The sequence below is a fragment of the Podarcis filfolensis genome (genome assembly GCF_964270895.1).
Source record: "Podarcis filfolensis genome assembly, chromosome: 7".
NCBI classification, from domain to species: Eukaryota; Metazoa; Chordata; class Lepidosauria; order Squamata; family Lacertidae; genus Podarcis; species Podarcis filfolensis.
Genome location: NC_139603.1, coordinates 52,092,291 through 52,111,419, shown reverse-complemented (window position 1 = coordinate 52,111,419; position 19,129 = coordinate 52,092,291). Strand labels below are relative to the sequence as shown.

At 41.4% G+C, this 19,129-nt stretch overlaps 1 protein-coding gene across 4 annotated transcripts in view; it reads right to left on the bottom strand.

Moving 5' to 3' along the window:
* The window catches only part of SNTG1 (syntrophin gamma 1), a 222,100-nt gene that overhangs the window by 63,502 nt on the left and 139,469 nt on the right, over nucleotides 1-19,129 (bottom strand). For all 4 annotated transcript variants that reach the window (XM_083622996.1, XM_083622995.1, XM_083622994.1 and 1 more), the window contains 4 exons: nucleotides 15,381-15,483; nucleotides 13,824-13,906; nucleotides 11,970-12,100; nucleotides 8,598-8,727 (listed from right to left, as the gene is read on the bottom strand). In XM_083622996.1, coding sequence (XP_083479122.1) covers nucleotides 8,598-8,727; nucleotides 11,970-12,100; nucleotides 13,824-13,906; nucleotides 15,381-15,483 — 447 coding nt within the window. The remainder of the gene's footprint in view (nucleotides 1-8,597; nucleotides 8,728-11,969; nucleotides 12,101-13,823; nucleotides 13,907-15,380; nucleotides 15,484-19,129) is intronic.

The window sequence follows — 19,129 nt, the reverse complement described above, 5'->3', positions numbered from 1 at the left end:
CACAGGGCAAAAAGTAGGTGTGGATAAGTCCTGAATGAGCTACCTGGAGTTCCCATCACAGCAGCCCCTGGAGTGAAGTGGCTATCAGTCACCAAAGTGTTGCTGAAAATACATCTTAAAATTAAACAGTAGTCACCATAATTATTTTTTTTTTCAGTTGTAATGCTTTCTAAGCCAGTCAGCATAATGAGCATGGCAATTATTCCCTAAAATCAAGTCCTAACTCTGATTCTGAGGTTTAGCATGTGTGAGCAGTATTTTTACTTTCCCAAGACACCCATCATTGGGAATTATCCAATTGGTGACCCTTTGCTGACTCAAGGCATCTTGCCTCCCTAGGAGGAAGGCAATTTTCAAAGATTTCACTGCCTGCTAATCTGCCCAGATTTGCTCCAGAGGGTCAGAGTACTTCAACAGCAGATTTTGGAGCTGCAAGGAGTGATCAAAACTTGATTCAATTCCTGTTCAAGCCAAACAGATACCTTCTGTCAGTAGAGGGACACCAATTAGATACCACCCCTTATTTTTGACTACTGGGTAAACTTTAGCTATTGCTGGAAATTTGACTGAAATATCTCACACAGAGTTAAGAAGATACTCATCTCCCACACAGTAATACCGCTGGCTTGCAATAGCTCACTTTCCTTAAGCTAAATGATTGAAGATGCAAAGCAATTCCGTGCTGAGAAATATTTATTTTTTCAAAAAAACAAAAAAACACATACACACACATCAACACGACTCATCTTCTCCAAATCCTGGGATGAATAATTTAGAGCTGCATGAACAGCAGCATTTAACATAAAGTTACATTGATTGTATTGTAATAGCTGTGAGGCCAATACATCCCACTGATGCATTTGCTCCTTTGCAAAGGGAAACGACAACAAAACTGGCATATGCTTTAAAAAAAAAATGTGCTTCAACCCACTGCAACTGTAAATTAAAAATAGAATTTCGAGTAACACTCTCAAAAGTTCCACTGCATAAATTACACCTAGCAGCCAGTGTCCCCAGTCTGCTGAAACATCTGTCATCATTACATACCGTATCTCCACTGTAATGAAAGTGGAACTTTCATGAAGAAACTGCTGCATGTTAACAATGCAAGCAGCTTGGAGAGCTTCATAGATGATCTACTAGACTGATCAAATGCACATCTGTTTACCTCTAATTTTCTGAAACTGCTTTCCTCTCGCTTCTAGGAGAGCACTTTTCACACTGCACTGATAATTTATCATAGTTGAATGTTTAATCTTAAAGGCATTTCAGATTTCTTTACAAGTTACGAGTGCTTGAACCATTCTGTGCCTCTACGCTTTGTTGTTTTCAAGTATTTTTTTATGGATTTGTTAGGCATATTGAACAACTTAGAAACAAGATAGAAAGGTGAAGTCATTCCCTTAAGCAAAGTTCTTTTACAAGGAACCCTAAAACCAGAACAGAAGTAGGCAGTACAGGCAATGCACAGCAAGGTTCTCTTTGAACACTTATTTAATATGGGAGAAAGGAGCTTCAGAACCTTACCTGGGCAAGATTCCCAGTGTCACTAATCTGACTATATTGCCTGATTTCATGAATGCATATCACTATCAGAGAGAACTATTTAAACTAGCTAGTATTTAACTGGGAATTCAACCAGATCTTAAGACACACACTTTTGATCTGAGAGACTGAACTGCTTCAAGCTGTTAAGGCCCATTTTCTTTCAATTAAATCCAGTGTTGCTTGAGATTGAGCCCAATGATAACTGTGTCCTTAATTATTAAACAACTGTGAAACATTAGAGCTCCCCCTATGACTTGACCCACACAGGTCAAGCTTATAGCTGCTGCAGCACAGGCACCAATTTGAACTGTTGCAGTTAATGGAGTTGAGCTGGTTGCTTCTTCCCTGCTTGCAAGTTTATGAATTTAAATTGTGAGTTACTCCAAGATTATCTGGGATATGGAGACAGATTATATTTTTCTGTGTGCAGTGGAACCTCAGTTGTCGAAAGTAATGTGTTCCGGAAAACCGTTCGACTTTCGAAACAGTCGACAACCGAGGTGCAATTGCCAGTCAACAAAATCAACTGAAACAATGGAGAAACACGCCTTGGAAGCCGTTCAACTTCTGAGGCATGTTCAAAAATGGAAGCATTCACTTCCAGGTTTTTGGCATTCGGTTTCTGAAATGTTCGACAGCCGAGACGTTCGAAAACCGAGGTTTGACTGTTTACTGTGTGTGTCTATATATGTGTGTGTGTGCATTCTTTAAAAACTTTCAGAATAACAGAATTGCAGAGTTGGAAGGGATCATCTAATCTACCCCCTGCTATGCAGGAATCTCAGCTAAAGATCCCTGACACCAGTGTCATGTGTTTGTGGTAGTCTGTTCCCATCACCAGTCTAGCCACAGCATTTTGCATGGACTGAAGTGTCTGGATCAGACCCAAGGGAAGCCCCATGTAGAGTGTGTTGCAGTAATCAAATCTCTAGCTTACCAGTTCATGGGCTGCAGCCTTCAATCAAGCCAGTCTTGGGCTGCTAGGATTCGGACATCAATCATACAAGAAATATGCAAAATAACTAAGCAAGTATTAGAAGTCACCCCAGAACTGGCTCCACTAAATAACTTCCAAGATAATAATGCCCACTCACATCATAAAGAGCTGATAACCCACCTACTCTCAGCAGCCAGAAGCATCATAGCCAGACACTGGCGAGACCTGTCAGGAGTAAGCACGGACCAATGGTATCAAATAGTATGGGAAACAGCCTTATTAGAAAAACTAAGCAATAAACTGAAACTGAAATGGGGACAAATAGAAGATGCCTTCACCCCACTATGGTCCCCCTTTATCACATACACAGCTCAACAAGACAACAAGAAGAATCTGCCAACAGCATACGAATCAATCTAGCTAACCTGATCCAAAAACACACATGCACATACCCCACTCACACACAAAACCAAATCTCACTACAGCCAACCAAAGACAACCAATTGCACGCTAAGCCACCCCCAACCTCTCTCACCACCAAGGAAATACAAGTGAATAGTCCCATAAAAGTGACGCTGACACAAAACCCCACACATACACTAAGTAGAATAGAAGCATTGCCACCCGACCCCACCCCACTCACCCTTCCCCTTTCCCCCTCTTTTCTTCCTAACCTAATACTGTATGCAACAGTAATGTCTTACAACAAATGAAAGTGATCTGTAGAAAACGCAACTTGAAAAAAGAGACAATGCACATATTTTTGTAAACTAAGAAATATTTAATAACAATTGTTTTTTTTTTAAAAAAAATCTAGCCAATCTTTCATTTTGAAGGACCTGTAATGTGTGGGGCTTTTCAGTGTTCAAAATAAACTGTGGAAGGGCCAGGCTTCTGCCATGGCTATTATGTCCCAATATCTCAACAGATGGTGGGAGAAAGTGCAACTTTGGAAAGAGAGATGAGGCCTCCTCTGCTTAAGAGAAGTGACACAAAGGCAGCATATTTTTCTCACTGGGGATCACAAGGTGTGCTGAAAGTTTCGCAGTTCCTACTGGGAAGCAATGCTGCAAATGTTGTTTCACCCCAGAGTTACTGTAAGCCAAAACAGTAAACAGAATCCCATGCAAGGAAATCTGGAAGAACTGAGTCACCACCAAATCACCCAATGGTCTTCCATGTGGAACAATGAGAAGTCACTAAGAGAGGCACACTCATGACATGTTCTGTGATCATTATGGTGCCTACACTGGGGTCCAAACATTGATGAAAAGACCCCCTGTGGGTGCTCCCACTGGCAACGGGGCCCTAAGATGCCCTTTAAATGACTGTGATCATGAAACGCTATGTAAAAGCAGAACTTTAGACCAGAGCAATATCCTTCCAATAGAAAGGGCAAGTCCCTCTTCTTTTTGCCCACCCTCTTATGTTTTCTGTGGTTTCTGCCATCCCACCACCCTCTTTACAGCCTCTCCTCCATATCCAAAAGCAGCTGTTTCAAGTCACCCATCCTCTTGCCAACTTGCACAGGGCTTCAGTTTTTCAAGCTATTTCAGCGACAGGCATCTCCAGGGTTAACCTCTCAGAAACTCAACAGGATCTTCGGAAGCCAATCAGCTGCAAAGTGCAGAAAAAGGAAGGAAAATTCCACCTGGCAATCTTTGTGCTGCAAGGATCAAAGAGCTACCAACTTAGAGCAACATTAACTGGTGCCAGAATCTCTTGATATGACTGTGCAGCAAGCTACAAGTATTCTCTGACACAAACTAAACTGTGATTTACAGAGCTTAACCTTGGATTAGCTGGCCCATAAGGCTTTCAAGTAATACTTTCCACACCAGCTGAGACTCTTCTTATCCCGCTTTATCTTGATTTGTTTTCTCTGTGCTCCACAAAGGCATGGCGAGTCCATCTTTGCATCTCAGTGAGCTTATACTTACTTTCTGAGAGACAGATATCTTGACACTCTTGCCAAGAGCAAACAAGAACGCATTTCAAATACAGATCAGAAAATATGCTGTACTTCAGCTTGTTTAAATGTTTGCAGATATCCTCAATAACTGTTTTGCCATTCTGACACAGCTTGTCAAGTGACACTGCAATCATTGGCAACCCAAGCAAAATTATACACTGCACTGAGGTGGCACAAAAAATGTTAACCTCAGCTTAATGTATGCCAGAAGCCGTCTTGTTTCAGTTAGTTGAATCACAGACATTTCCAGCCGCATTCTTTTGTTGATAAACATTCTATTTTCTTGTGACTCTGTGGCTAAATGTCCTTTTCTTCGTCCTCAAATGTCCCTGTATAGCGGAACGCTCAATTCCTGCTTATGCTGTCAAATATTCAATTCTTCCTGTCGACTAACATTTAAAAGAACATTATGATTAGATTACAGATCAATTCCCCATCAGACAAAAAAGACATTAAGGGAGCTAGGGGACTCAGTCACAGAAAAGAAGGGGTAATTTCATTCTGGCAAGACATTAACTATGAGCATTTAGCTTTATGACATTTTGCAATAATTGGCCATATAAGAACTACTTGATACTCCTTTCTTATCACTGAGTTGTATGAGATGCTGCACTAGCAGAGGTGCACAAGAGTCCCAGCCCTTCATCCGGGGGGGGGGGGGAATGAAGCAATTCCCTGGTGCTAGGACAACAACCCAGCCCTGGCTTCGGAGTCTAATTTTGGCTTTGTAATGCATACAGTATTACAGTATTATTGGAAACAAGGAGTAGAGTCATAATAACATAAGAAGAGCCATGATGGATCCCACCTAGCCCAGACTTCTGTTCCCATAGTATCCCCCCCAAAAAAATGCCTATGGAAAGCTCACAAGCAGGACATGAGCACAACTGTGCTCTCCCGCCGCTTCTCCCCAGCAACTGGTAATCAAGTGTCTGTTCTGAATCTCCTACTGTTCAACTTCATTGGATGGCCTCAGGTTCTAGCATCAGGAGGAAGAACACCTTTTCACCTATCCACTTTCTCTACATCATCTATATTTTATAAGCCTTCATCATATCCGTCTTCCCATAATTGCTTTTTCTTCTTCTACCAGTTGCAAGAAACCAAAGGGGAGGAGAGGGCTCTTGTGCTTGAATCCTGCTTATGGGATTCTGATTGGCTACTGCGAGAACAGGATGCCAGGCTAGATAGGCCATTGGCTTGACCCATGAGGCTATTTTTACATTTTCATATTCTTACCCTAAAAAGCTACAAATACTATAACCTTACATGATGGAGAGATGCATTTTATTGTTTTATTTTCCAGATCTACAACATCCTTTTTGAGATGCAGTGACCAGAATTTTCATAGATTTTAAAAAATGATATCATTATATGACAGTTTTATTTACTATTCCACTTCTAACAATTTCTGACATGGAATTTGCTTTATCCACAGCAGCTTTCATTGAGCTACACAAACTCAGGTTCCCTTTCCTGGTCAGTCAATACCATTTCAGACACCATCAGTGTTTATGTGAAGTTGGGAGTTTTTGCCCCATTGTGCATCTCTTTACACTTGCTTATGGACCATTGCATTGTGTGCCATACAAGAGCCAACATGGTCCATTGCAGAGCTCAGGACAAAACCACACCAGGCACAGCTAATTGTGGGAGGGATTGGGACATTCAGCACACATCACAGAAGTGCAGAACAGAAGATCTTATGCCATACTTCAAATCATTCCATGGATTGCTGAAGCTTAAGCCAAGCCATACAACATTACCAAAATAAACTCCTCTCCCCCACGTTTTCCTGCCTGGACTATGGGGAACTTTAACTGCCTATGAATTTGCTGTATACATTACAATCTTGTAAAAACATGCCACATAATAGCAATGTGTTAAAACATCATTATTTCTGTGGCAATAATTACAGTGCTAATCAGAAGCAATTAATCAGAGGCAATTGAAATTTGGCTTTAAAATGTTTGCTGCAACTGTAAGAACATTGCTCCTTGAAATACCAAAAATATTCCCAAGCACAAGCTAAAATTAGTAATAGAAAATAGTTATAGAGTAAGCACAAAGGTTAGCAATAGTCCCATTTGTCAAGGTTGTCGTGAGACTGACAGCTATACGCAGTGACAGCACTATCAAGATGAATAAACAGTGAGGGAATTGGCGAGTGCGGCACAGAACATTACAGATGGCAGACAGATTCAAGTCTGCAATACCAATTCAGTATTGACACCAGCTGGAATGGTTCTGTAGCTGGATATAAATCTCCACAAGATACAAAATTCTTCAGTATGTTCCCGGCATTAGAAACAAAATTAATTTTAGAAGCCTGTGGAGGATATTGCAAGATTCAGAGAACTCAATATGATACCAAAACTAAACTAAAGTAGGGCAATATTTAAAAGTTGAGAGGGAGGGGAGGGGAAAAAGTAATTGGTGCTGGTGGGAAGAGACACAGAATAATATCAGTCAGGAATTCCAGCTAGTAATATTATGCAATATTATGATATGCAAGGTTGCCTAAAATCATCATCACCATCGCCACTGAGATTATATAATCAGAAGGAACTGTAGCATATAAACACTTCACACAATTTGTTCGGTCTCTAAGATTCAGCTTTTTAAATCTGGGACAAGTCCAACTGGGGCAGAAGGCAAAATACAGAAGGCAGTTTGGGAGAAGGAAGACCCCAGATATTGCAGTGAGGTTGGAAGTAGGAGGAGGAATTGTAGCCATTAGAGCATGAATGAACATTCTGCAAAATGCTTTTTTATTTTGAGCATCTTCTAGAGTCAGAACTGGCCAACTTTCCACGGGCCATTTTTAATAGGTGAGCATGCTGTCAGTCACCTGATGCCACATGATCACATTCCACAGGAAGCATTAGGAGAGCACTTAACTGTAGTCCTGATCCTTTCAAACCATGGCTGCAAAAGAAGAATCTGATGCAACTTTCCCCGCCAAAAGCTCGGCTTACATTCAGTGCTGAAAGCAAGCCCCACTTGCAGCAAGCATCAGCTGCACTCAAATGAAACTAACCTTGGCAGGGTTTGTATTTACAACACAATTTAAAGGGCCATTTATCGGATGAAGATAAAAATGTTTACATGATCCCTTCTCCTGCATATTTTCCCCCTCACAACAAGCCTGTGAGGAAGGTAGGCAGATAAGTCTGAGAGACTGTAATTGGCTTAAGGCAGAGTCGTCAAACTATAGCCCACTGGACTCATTAATCTGGCCCGCGAACCTTGCAGACCCTCCTGCCCACTCAGTCAGTCCCCAAGCTAAACAGACGTGGTGCAGAGACCTCACAGCATAGAGACTTACTTCCGTGATGGAAGCTCCTGCAGCCAGTCAGAAGCCACAGACGCCTCTGGGCACCGCCCCTTCGTTCCTGCTGAGGCAGCTGAGTGGGAGGAAGTGGCCGAGCGGGAAGCAAGTGGCAGCAGCGTGGAGGCTGTCTCCACCGCCCAGGCCAGCGGTTTGGGCTCTGTGCCCTGCCGAGACAGAGGACGCCGACACTGCCAAAGACAAGGCAGTGTCGGCGGCTGCAGTGTGATTGGCATAGGTGGGGGGTGTCTTTTGGGAGGGGGGTGCTTTCGGGAGGCAGTGGGTCCAGCCCCCCACAAGGTCTGAGGGACAGTGGACCAGCCCCCTCCTGAAAAAGTTTGCTGACCTCTGGCTTAAGGTGACCATGTGAGCTCTCTGGAGAAGATGGGATTTGAACCTGATATCTAACTGTGTTACTTTGTGCATGGGGTAGGCGGTTGGGAGGGGGGCAACAAAGAGCTTTTCCATGATCCTGGGTATCAGAATAGGAATGCTGAAAGCCTGCATATCTTGGAAGCACTATACCTTCTCTACTTTTCTTTCTAGTTCTGTCAGTGGATATCAGGGGAAAAAGGAAATAATACTGATAGCCATGAAGTGGACTATGTAGCCATGAGGAAAAAATAATTCCCCTTTCAAGAAGCTTTCAAAATTCTGAGCTGATGACAGACTTGAGTTCACTTCTCTGGGGAAGCTTCAAGCATAGTTTATGCACAGATAATTCTGTGCGTAAACCCAAGAGGCCTTTATGACAGTCAGGATCAAATGTAACTGGGAAATCTGATGAACTAACTTAGAGGCATACTTACATTGTGCTTTGTGAGGTTGGAAATATTCATTGCTATTGCTTGTAGCCAGTCAATGCAGTCTTCAGCTGAGAGACACTGAATTATTCCACTGCAAATGCCATCTACAGCGATTACTTGAAATGCATTTTGCCTATGGACACATCGTAATAGATTAGGTCAGGAGACAAGTGCACCTACTCCGACATTACCAACTTCATAATACTTGTCAAAAGGCTTCAAAATCACTCCCCTCTACCTACCCTTGCCCCACAATAAAAGTCAGCCATTGAACTGCTACTGATTTCCCTATTTTATGAGTCATTCTCTTCTATATTTAGCTTTTGTATATGGCACATCTCCAGATAAATCTTGGCAAAACCCACAGAACAACTGAATACAGATTGCTCACACTGGGCTATCTGCTCAGGGCGCAAAGCTTGAAAATGTAGTAGCCTGGCAGATTGCACAAGCTGCAATTTGCAATTCGTGGCACATAGCTCTTCAGCTTTACCCCCCACATATTTTGACCACGCTGATTCTGGATCCAAGTCATTCATCTCCACCTTGGAGAATTTCATTATTTCAATATGACATCCACTGTATCCCCCAAAACAAGAACAGATGCATCATTTAGCTTCTACAGGAGCTAGGATAATAATTGGTGTGTTTTCAGAAGCAAAGAATTCATTTTGGCAACCTCCCACCATATGGAATTGCTCATTAAACAAGAATGATATATAGTTGGTAAGGAGCTTATCCGTATCTTGCTACATTTTTAATTTTATTTTTATATAAACTGCCCTAGAAACATAATTGAAGGGTGATTGATTGATTGATTGATTGATTTACTGACTGACTGATTAAATAAATAAATGTAAACATTATGCTTGATGTATAATGGGGAACCTGTGTCCCTCCCAGTATTGCTGAACTACAACTTCCAACATCCCATGTTATTTGAGGCTGATGGGATTTGGACTTCAACAACATTTGGAGTGCCCTAGGTTCTGATTCCCTGATTTAATGCTCTAAAAGAATGGAGGCACTGGCAAATTCACACCATTGGTGCCACAAAGCATTCCTAAGCATCTACTCAAATGCAAACCCCATTGAGTTCAAATAGATTTACTCCTCAGGTATGTGTGAATAGAACTGCAGCCTAAGTGCATTATAAAGGACAATTATTGTGGAAGAAGACAACAGTGGCTTCACACCTGCAATTCCAAAAGCAATGGGTGACTTGTTGGAAGGAGTCTGTGCAAAAAAACAAAGAAAGCTTCTACAGGTCTGGACGCAGCATATACATCCTCCCTAATTGTGGAATACAGCTGTTACTAGATCACTAGTAACCCAGGTTTATAACTACAGAAGCTACATCAACACTAAATTTTCAGAGCTAGAATAAATAAAGGGGAAAATACTTTCAATGAGAAGACTAGAAAGATATCTTTGAACTTTTTAAATAATAAAATAAAGAACAAGACTTTGTAATAAAATCTATCATAACTTAAGAGCCCCTCCTCCCCATATCCTATAAAAGCACTAAAGCATAATATTCTATATTGGCATGCTCCACTAAATTATAGATTTTTAATGAAAATTCAAATATGATCTGCTTCAAAAACTAATTAGGTGAAGGGTTGAGAACTCAGAATTGATCCACATAACTTTAATGATTTTCACATTGCACTTTCCCAACATTTGGACATAACCTAAACACAATGAATGTGTGCAATGTATTTATCAATATGAGGGGAGGGCATCCAAGCATTCTGTGTCCGCTATTCTGCACAGCTGACTTATCTGCCGTAATGCTCTGTGGACTGATTTACTACATCCAAATGACAGATAATTATCAAGCCTATAAAAACCTTTGAAATGCTGAAGCAGTAAGGGCCCAATTTCCTCCAGAAAGTACATTGGTTTTAGTGGCTTAAGAAACACGGGAGCACGATATTTCATGCCCTAAAACCATCTCCTGAGTGTGGACTGGAAATTGTACAACAGGTCTATTTATTCATGATGAATATATGACTGAGATTAGACATGAGAAATGTGGGAATTGTAGCTGCAGTTCGTTCGAAATCAATCTTCTATCCATTACATTTGGGTGACTTAAAGTCAGACAAATTTTGATAGAAGGTTGATCTGATTTATTTTTTAAAAAGAACAATTTCAGCACAAGGAATATTATTCTCTGGTTCAGGTTGGTCCAGTGCATTTTGCATTAGCTGTAACAATCCTTCCACTTTAACACTGTGGGGTAGAGGGTGGGCCACACAGATTTTTTTCATAGGGATTGCAGGTTGAGAAAAAGAGACCAGCATATTGATTTCTGATTTCCTTGTCCATTACAAGCCTGCAAATAAACAGATACCTTTACCAATATGAATTTGGCCCATCCCACCCTACCTTCCTTTGTCCAATCAGAGTCAACTAAAAACAGTTTCCAGCCTAGCGACGTAGAACAGAGCAGGAAGGGCAGTGTCACACACCTGGAAGGAGGATTGGTGCTGTGCAGGTGCCCTGCTGGGACCACAGGTTTGGATACATAGGGGTGCCTTCATCACGTCAACCTCCACACAGCCTTGCCCTTCCCTGTCTCATTAAGTGGCAGAAATACCACCTCCAGAAAGCTAGGTACACAGTGCCACTACTCCTAATAAAGTATTCCTGGGTTAGAGCACAGGAAAACACTGAATAGTTTGTCATGGAGACTCTAGTCCTAGTGTCGAGTCTAGCTTTTGAGGAAAAGATCATGGCTGACTGATACTAGGCCTTTTAACGGATTGTTAGCTTATCTAGGCATGGAGATTTGGATGTGAAATTCCTTCAAGCAATCAGTGCCTCCACATGCCTTATAAGGGTTTTGTAGTCATGCCAAAAGTCTCTTAGTTATATTCTTTGCCTCATGCACAACTTGAGAAAGAGCTACATTTCCAGCTAGAAGTAATCAACATGCTCCGCCTGAGTACCAACAGGTTTTAATTTACTTAGCTAAAATTGGATTTTAACCAACTAAGTCATACTCAATAGCTCTACTCTATGACTTAGGGAAAAAATCCCATTCTACTTAATATTACTGAGGGTATTTTTTATTTTTCCTTTTGTAAATAGTAAGACTCTCTCTCCTTCTCTGATATCTAGAAGTTTGGGGAAAGTTGTACCTTAGAGTATTAATCATATTAGTTTCTAGCACTAACTGTGTTTTACAGGCCCAGCTAACATAACATCTATTTTTCCTTATTAGTAAAAAAATGCCTTTCTTTCTCTAACGATGGTAAAAAATGATCTGGTAGTTTGAGAGCACCTCTCCTTCTCAGACCCTTCACTTCAAAAATTACAACTGGCATACTCCAGTATATGGAGAAAATATTTCCTTTATCTACTTACCTGCACATATCTGACCCTGGGAGATACTGGGAAAACCGGGAGTGAAGCAACGGGATTAATCGGAGATCACACCACCTCTTCTCCCACCTAAGCCCTGGAGACGTAGGCCATGAAGAACATGAAAGTGTGTCCTGAAAAATATTTCAAACACTTTGATGTTTTGGCGTTACCATCAGCAGCTACAATAAACAGTACCTCATTTATATATTACATTACATTTCTCTGCCATCTTTCCACCACAGAGCTTGAGGTGGTTTCATAGTCCTCTTTCTCCCCATTTTTTTGTCAAAACAACCGTGTGAGATAGGCTGAGAGTCTGTGGTTGGTCCAAGATCACCCAGTGAAAATCTTCTGAGCTGGCTAGTTGCAAAATGCTCATCACTACAACAAGTGGGATATGTATAGCAGGAAAGGTTTTATTTTGTAAGGTTCTCTGAGAAGGGTAACATTAATCTCTACCTTCTATACAAAGAGAGAACTATATAGTATACAACATCCTGCAGGATGCTCGTAAGTGAAGCCATCAAATATAAGAAAGAGAAGGCTGGTTTTATTCAATGGGCACCATATACTCAAAAAGGAGAAAGTGAAGGGGTGTTTCTAGAGACGCCAGTGTAATGAGCATTATATCTATATCCTTCCTAAGGACTTCAGATGTTGAGGATAGACCTATCCTAGAATCTGCAATGAATAGAAGAGGCCTGCACCATCGTTATTGCCAATGGAAGTAAAGAAAAACAAACCATTCATGCAACAGAGCTCTGGCTCACATCACCGATAAAGGGAATAACTCTCATGCCCCTCTATCCAGAAGGTGCTTTTACCTTTCTTCATGTGTTCATTTCTATGGATATTATAGTGGCAAAAGAGATAAACTTGTGGTAAGAAAAACAAGCACCCCAACAGGATATGCTAACATTTAAAACAACATTTTCTTTCAAACATTTTGAGGTCATGCAGACATGAAAGGGGGGAAATACTACAAGGGTTGTAAGAAACACTAATCGTGAAGTATTTGTAGCCTCCGCAGAAGCAAGAAGTGTCAAAATGTTCTTGATGGAATCTTTCTAGCTGGTTCCAGAGACAGGAGACTACAGAATAATGCTGCAACATTTCAGGTGTTTATTTGAGCCTCTGGGTCTGTCAGCACCTATGATGTATTGCTAAGTGATGTTCAAACAAAGCACAAAAAAGCTTCTTCCATGAGAGTCGGTGCTGATACCTTTTTTTACAACACACAAACTTACCTTTGTTTCCAATTAGTTTGGCAGTTTTTTGAAATCAGACCTTGTTCCAGTTTGGATGTAGCAGTAAAATTGAATTGTCCAGGGGAAAACATAATTAAAATTTAGTGTGGGTTCACTAAGATAATTTGAATTGCAAGCCAAAATAGTGATGAGCGAACACTCCTCCAACCCACATCCAATTTAGAATTAATTCTGAGGGGAAAAAGAAAGCCAAATAAATGCTGTATGTCCAAAATAAATTATTAGGTCCTGGCATTCTCCTAGTGACATAACAGAGAACACATTGGTTGGGACCACCACCATCATTTCACTCTACGTTACTTTCTTTAAGAAAGTGACTGTACTCAGCATCCTATCCACTTGTCAGTTGTGGTCTCAGTTTGAATTCATTCCAGTACTAAACCAGGAGTTAGCATAAAGTTCTCTCACCTATAGCTGCATAATGAGAAAAGGGTTTTTACAGTACACTTTGCTTCTATGGAGTCTACCTAATATTGAAACTGGCATATTCCCAGCATGCTCATAGATTGTAAAAACTTCTCAGTTAACAGTCATGTGTGGTAAATTTTCAGATTTTTGGCAGCAAGGTAAAAAAAAAATTTCTTACCGTATTATTGGGATGGTAGTTAAGATGTAAACCACTATCACACAGAGGTGATGAAGTACCACTGCTTTGATCACTAGGAATGCCTAATAAAAACATAAATACATACAAAAGTGTATCACAGCTTACTGAACTACGCACACTTCATAATCAAAACTGACATTGGTTTTGTCATACAGTAGTTACAATTCAGCCACACATAGGGCACAGCTGTTGCCTCTGCTACAGAGGGTGTTTTAATGTGCATTACAGGGATACTAAATGCATCAGCTCTCAAAAACCACCATGCATATGAAGATCATCAAAGAGGACTGAAGGGATGGGGAGTTCTTTGCCATGCAAAGCAATCTTACAGACTTGTGATAACCAGATGTTTTCCCTATTTGAAAAAAAAAACTGCATTGCCATCAAGGTACAGATTTATAAATGTCAACACTGTTTTATGATCTGCATTATCTTTTACATTCTATTTCGATACACCACCCAGGTATTCTATGAAAGTAGAGCCATTTATAAATTCTGAAGCAAATAACTGTGGTGATCCTAGATTATTTCACCACCCCCAAATAGTCTTCTGGCTGTAAAAAAGAAAGTAGGTGTGCGAATTCTACTGTGTACATGTAGTATTTTTGAAACTTGAAAGGAGTGAATTGTTTTGACAATATCAAATGAATATAAAATATCTTCATTAGTATGAATAAAGGAGAAACTGGTATAATGATAGAAATGAGAACACCTTCAACAAGTTAATCAACATTTGAAAATAAATGAATATAATGCAACGGGAATTATTTAATGGGTAGGAGGCTATTTGAATTCATTTCAGAAGCTTTTTTAAAACAATATTTTCCATTTCTTAATTAAAAGGCTGAGGGGAAACCCTGGTGATAATCTTCACAGGGCAACTATAGCACACAGACAGCGATCTCAGACTATGCACTAGTCCCTACAATTTATTAAAATTATAGAAGGAAGACAGCTGTCTCTCCATTTCTGCTATTTCCCAATAAGACTAATCAGTTTAAATGGTTGAACAAAAACAAAATACTGATCACTATGGACTCCATTAATCTTCACTTAAAGCAGAACAATCTGTTCAAGCCCATGACTGCAATTTAAAATGAAAAGTCCTCAAGACAGATATATTCACTCTCAATTGCCAAGTTAGGGGGGGAAATGCCAATCCTTCTCCAAATCTCTGCCATTATGTATTAATCTAGAAATGAAATGCAAATACTCTGGATAAATTATCGTTAAGTCAAAGAACTTTAACAGCACTCAAAGCAAGTTGTAATCAGTTGAGAACATAACATCATCTCTAAAGCAAAGGTTTAAAATGAAACACTCAAAATCAGCTCTAGGGAGAAACTCATGCAATTCTCAGCAAAAATAAGCAAACAAAAACCAAACTATGATTTGTAAATTAACAAAGGCAGGGCAATTCACAGAAGCAGGCTTAAAAAGTAGTAATGTGAAGTGGCTCTGGGGCTCCTATGATAGATTCAAGACTTGGGTTTGTTTGGGTTGTTATTGTTTTTTAAAAAAACAGTTAATACTTACATGCACAGTCTTCGTTGAGGGGCAGTTTGAGAAACGCAGGTGCTCTTTTGAGAAAGGATACAGTTAGGGTCACTTCTTCTCCAGCATTCCGAAGAACCTGGACCTGAGGATTAAAGATGGAGATGTAACACACACATACAAGCCAAAATTACATTCTACCCTTCACACACAATTGCACAGTTGCTTACTGTACAACACAAAAAGAAATGAACAATAAAAGCAAACGTGCATTTTTAAGCTTTACGGTTACACTCTGGTTTCCTTAAAATTATTCACAGACAAATTTTCCAATCCCTTCTCTTGTTTTACAAAGTTCACTTTGGTGCAAAATCCAGTGAGAGGAGGGAATTCTGTGGATGCCAAAGCAGATGAACCCACAGCTGTACAGTCAATCACCCTTCAACCAGTAGACTCATGAGGTTGTGAAAAGTGCCTGCCTGGCCAGGCTAAACCTTGCACAGTTGTGATTAGCATTCTAGAACATGATTATTTCCAGAAGGAAGGAACGACGTTCCACTGAAATTGTACAAGAGGGATACAATGATCAGAGGGGAAATGGATAATATCATTTCCCCTCTGATCATAAAAGGACACCATGAGCAGTCTTCTTCTCCCTTTCTGCCTATAACAAGGCAGTCTCATTGGATAATTCAGTATGAAGACACCCCATGTAAAAAATATAGTGCATGGGTAGCTAGAATAGAATATCATTTATTACGGCCATAGGCCCATACAGGTAAAAACAACACATAAATAACAGCTTGTGCCGTAAGGAGAAAAAAAGCAATCGCTAAAACACCACTATAACAATAAAATACTATAAAATGGAAAGGCATACTACGCCTTAATTAGCTTGTAGAGCTCCTTGGCGTCGCTTTTGGGAAAGGACAGCAACTAGGAACCTAGCCACCTTCAGGGTCGTGTGGGTATCCTTGTCCTGCAAGATTTGGGCAAGGTGGAATTTTGGTGGGGTACCCTCTAGTTTCTGTATGATTGATCCCAACAAATTTGCCCGTAGCACATTAAACAAGGGGCAAGTGAACATAATGTGCTGGAGCGACTCCGGCGTCACCTTATCACATTCGCACATGACGGGGGCTTGGCCCTTTGAGAACCTATGTCTCAGGACATTGGAGGGAAAAACGTTAAACCTCGCTTTGGTGAAGGCCAGTCTATGTGCAACAGTCGAAAGGGAGGAGAGGTATGATGGAACGCAGTAAGTTAAAGTGATACCAATGTTCTGGGGCGAACAAACACCTCCCCCCAGCGTATAATTTCGCTGTAAATCGATGTCATCCAGTCTTTGGCGGATCAGTCTCTGAGCAGTGATTTGGTCTAGTTTTAGGGAATCTGAGGGAGAGATTCCATAACTCAGGAGTTTGGCATGAATTCTACTAGTCCAAAGGCTAGAGAATTCATCTCGCCATAAGCATTGGGCAAGGTAATGGTTTGGTAATCTATGCCACAATGATAACCAGTAATTGAAGACTTGCTTCCACAGGCAAGTTTCTAGGGATGCGACCTTCAATTCTAGTTGCGTTGCTTACGCACAGGGGGAGCATTAGGAGCCGACGTAGGAATTGGCTTTGCAGAGTCTCAAGGGGAGCAAGATCTGTCATCACGGCCCAGAGCGGGGCAGCATAAGCAAGCACGGCAACCACTTTTGCCTTGAACACCTTTAGGGCCGAGGGAACATGCAAAGCTCCGTCCGAAAAGAAGAATCGGAGGAGCGCATATGACAAGGTTTTGGCCTTATTAAGTAGGTGTTGAATGTGAGCTTTCCACCCCAAATTGTATTGAAAAATAACTCCTAGGTATTGAAATTTTAGGACTTGCTCTATTTTTGCCCCACCAAGCTTCCATTTGTATAATCTCCGGCTTCTGGAGAAGATCAGGATCTTGGACTTGGCATGGTTGATGGTTAATTGATTGAGTTGACAATACGTGGCAAAGATCTTCAGAGCTCTGGTTAGTCCAACACGTGTATAAGATAGAATTACCGCGTCGTCCGCATATAAAAGGAGTGGGCAGCGGTAATCCGCTAGCCTAGGCGCGTGTGTACTTGGAGATGAGTTGACTAGGGGTGCTCGCATGTCGCTGATGAATAGGTTGAATAGGCAGGGAGCCAATATACATCCTTGGCGCACTCCCTTGTTTATTGGTATCGAATTTGTAAGGTCGCCCGCTGGAGTGAATCTCACTCTGGCAAGGGTACCTTCGTGGAGCTGGCTTATGAGCCATAAGAGTCTTCTAACAATGCCCTGTTTCGCAAGTTTCTCCCAAAGAATATTTCTAGGAACGCTGTCAAAGGCTGCCTTTAGATCTAAGAAGGCAGCACAGAGGTAGCCCCGGGGGGGGGGGAGTACTTCCGTGCCAGATGATAAAGAACTATCGCATGATCGGTTGTAGAGCGTTTAGTTCTGAACCCTGCTTGTTCATGGCCAATCTGGTTAGTCTCATCTACCCATCGCAATAATTTAGTCATCAAAAAGCTGGCGTAAATTTTCCCTATGATCGAAAGGAGGCTGATGTTACGGTAGTTTTCCGGCTCCGTTGGAGAACCTTTTTTATGAATTGGTACAATAATGGCCTCCTTCCATGTTTTGGGGGTGAGACCGGAAGCGTTGATTGCATCGAAGGTTTTGGCCAAGATGCCGGCCCACCATTGTGGGTGTAGTTTGATGGCTTCAGCAGGGATCAGGTCGGGCCCAGGGGCTTTGCCCGGTTTCAGCTGAGCTATTAACTTGGCTATTTCGTCAGGATCGGTGGGAGGCCAAATAGGTAGGTGGGTAAACAGGTGCATCAGATGGTCGGAGGGAGCATCTGCCTGTGAGAAGCATTTCTTCAGGAACCGTTCCCATGTCGGTGCAGAGATGACTGCCCTTGGGGAATTCCTCCCCCTTCTGTTAATCAAAGACCAGAATTCCCTGGATCTGTGTGGTTTTGAAGCAGTAATCAGAGCCTGCCAACGATTATGTTGCCACTCACGCTTGGCAATTATCTGCGTGCGTTTGTAAACTTGCTTGGCTTGTGCATAGCTAGCTGGCAGAGTAGATGCATCAGAGGTCTTGTATGCATTATATATAGCACGGAGGCGCTGTCTTGCTTGTTTGCACTGAGAATTATACCAGGGAGCACCGTGAGTATACTCGTTTCGATTTAAATTTTTGGGTGGTAACCTGAAGAAGGACGTAAGATCAGTCATATGATGGTAGAAGCGCTTCAATACTATGCTATGCTCGTCTGAGGCAGAGCCTATGTTGGGATAGGGCCCGAGGATTTCTTTTTGAAAGAATTCCAGGTACCTTTGAGCCTGTGTCTCCGACCATTTGATTCCTCTTACTTGGAAAGATTCGTTGGTTACCATCTGAGTCGCATGTCTATGAGCCTCCGGCTGCCAGTTCAGGGAAAGCTTAGCAGCAAGGGGAAGGTGATCACTAAATTGTACATTCTCGATCTTAAAAGTGGAAATACACTTAAATAGATCCCTAGAGACCAACAGGTAATCGAGGACGCTGTTTGATTTAACGCTCAGGTGAGTGAAATCCCCTGGAATATCGGGGAGGCATGTGCCATTTAAGGGGACCAAATTCAAACGGATGGCCATTTGATAGAGGAGTACTCCAGCCTCATTTGCTCTGTGGTCCTTAGAAGTTCTCTTCATGATGTGTTCCAGGTCATGATTATCAAGGTTTGGGGTAACCCACCATTTGGCTTTGGTCAACGAGTCCCAATTTGCTGCCGTACGG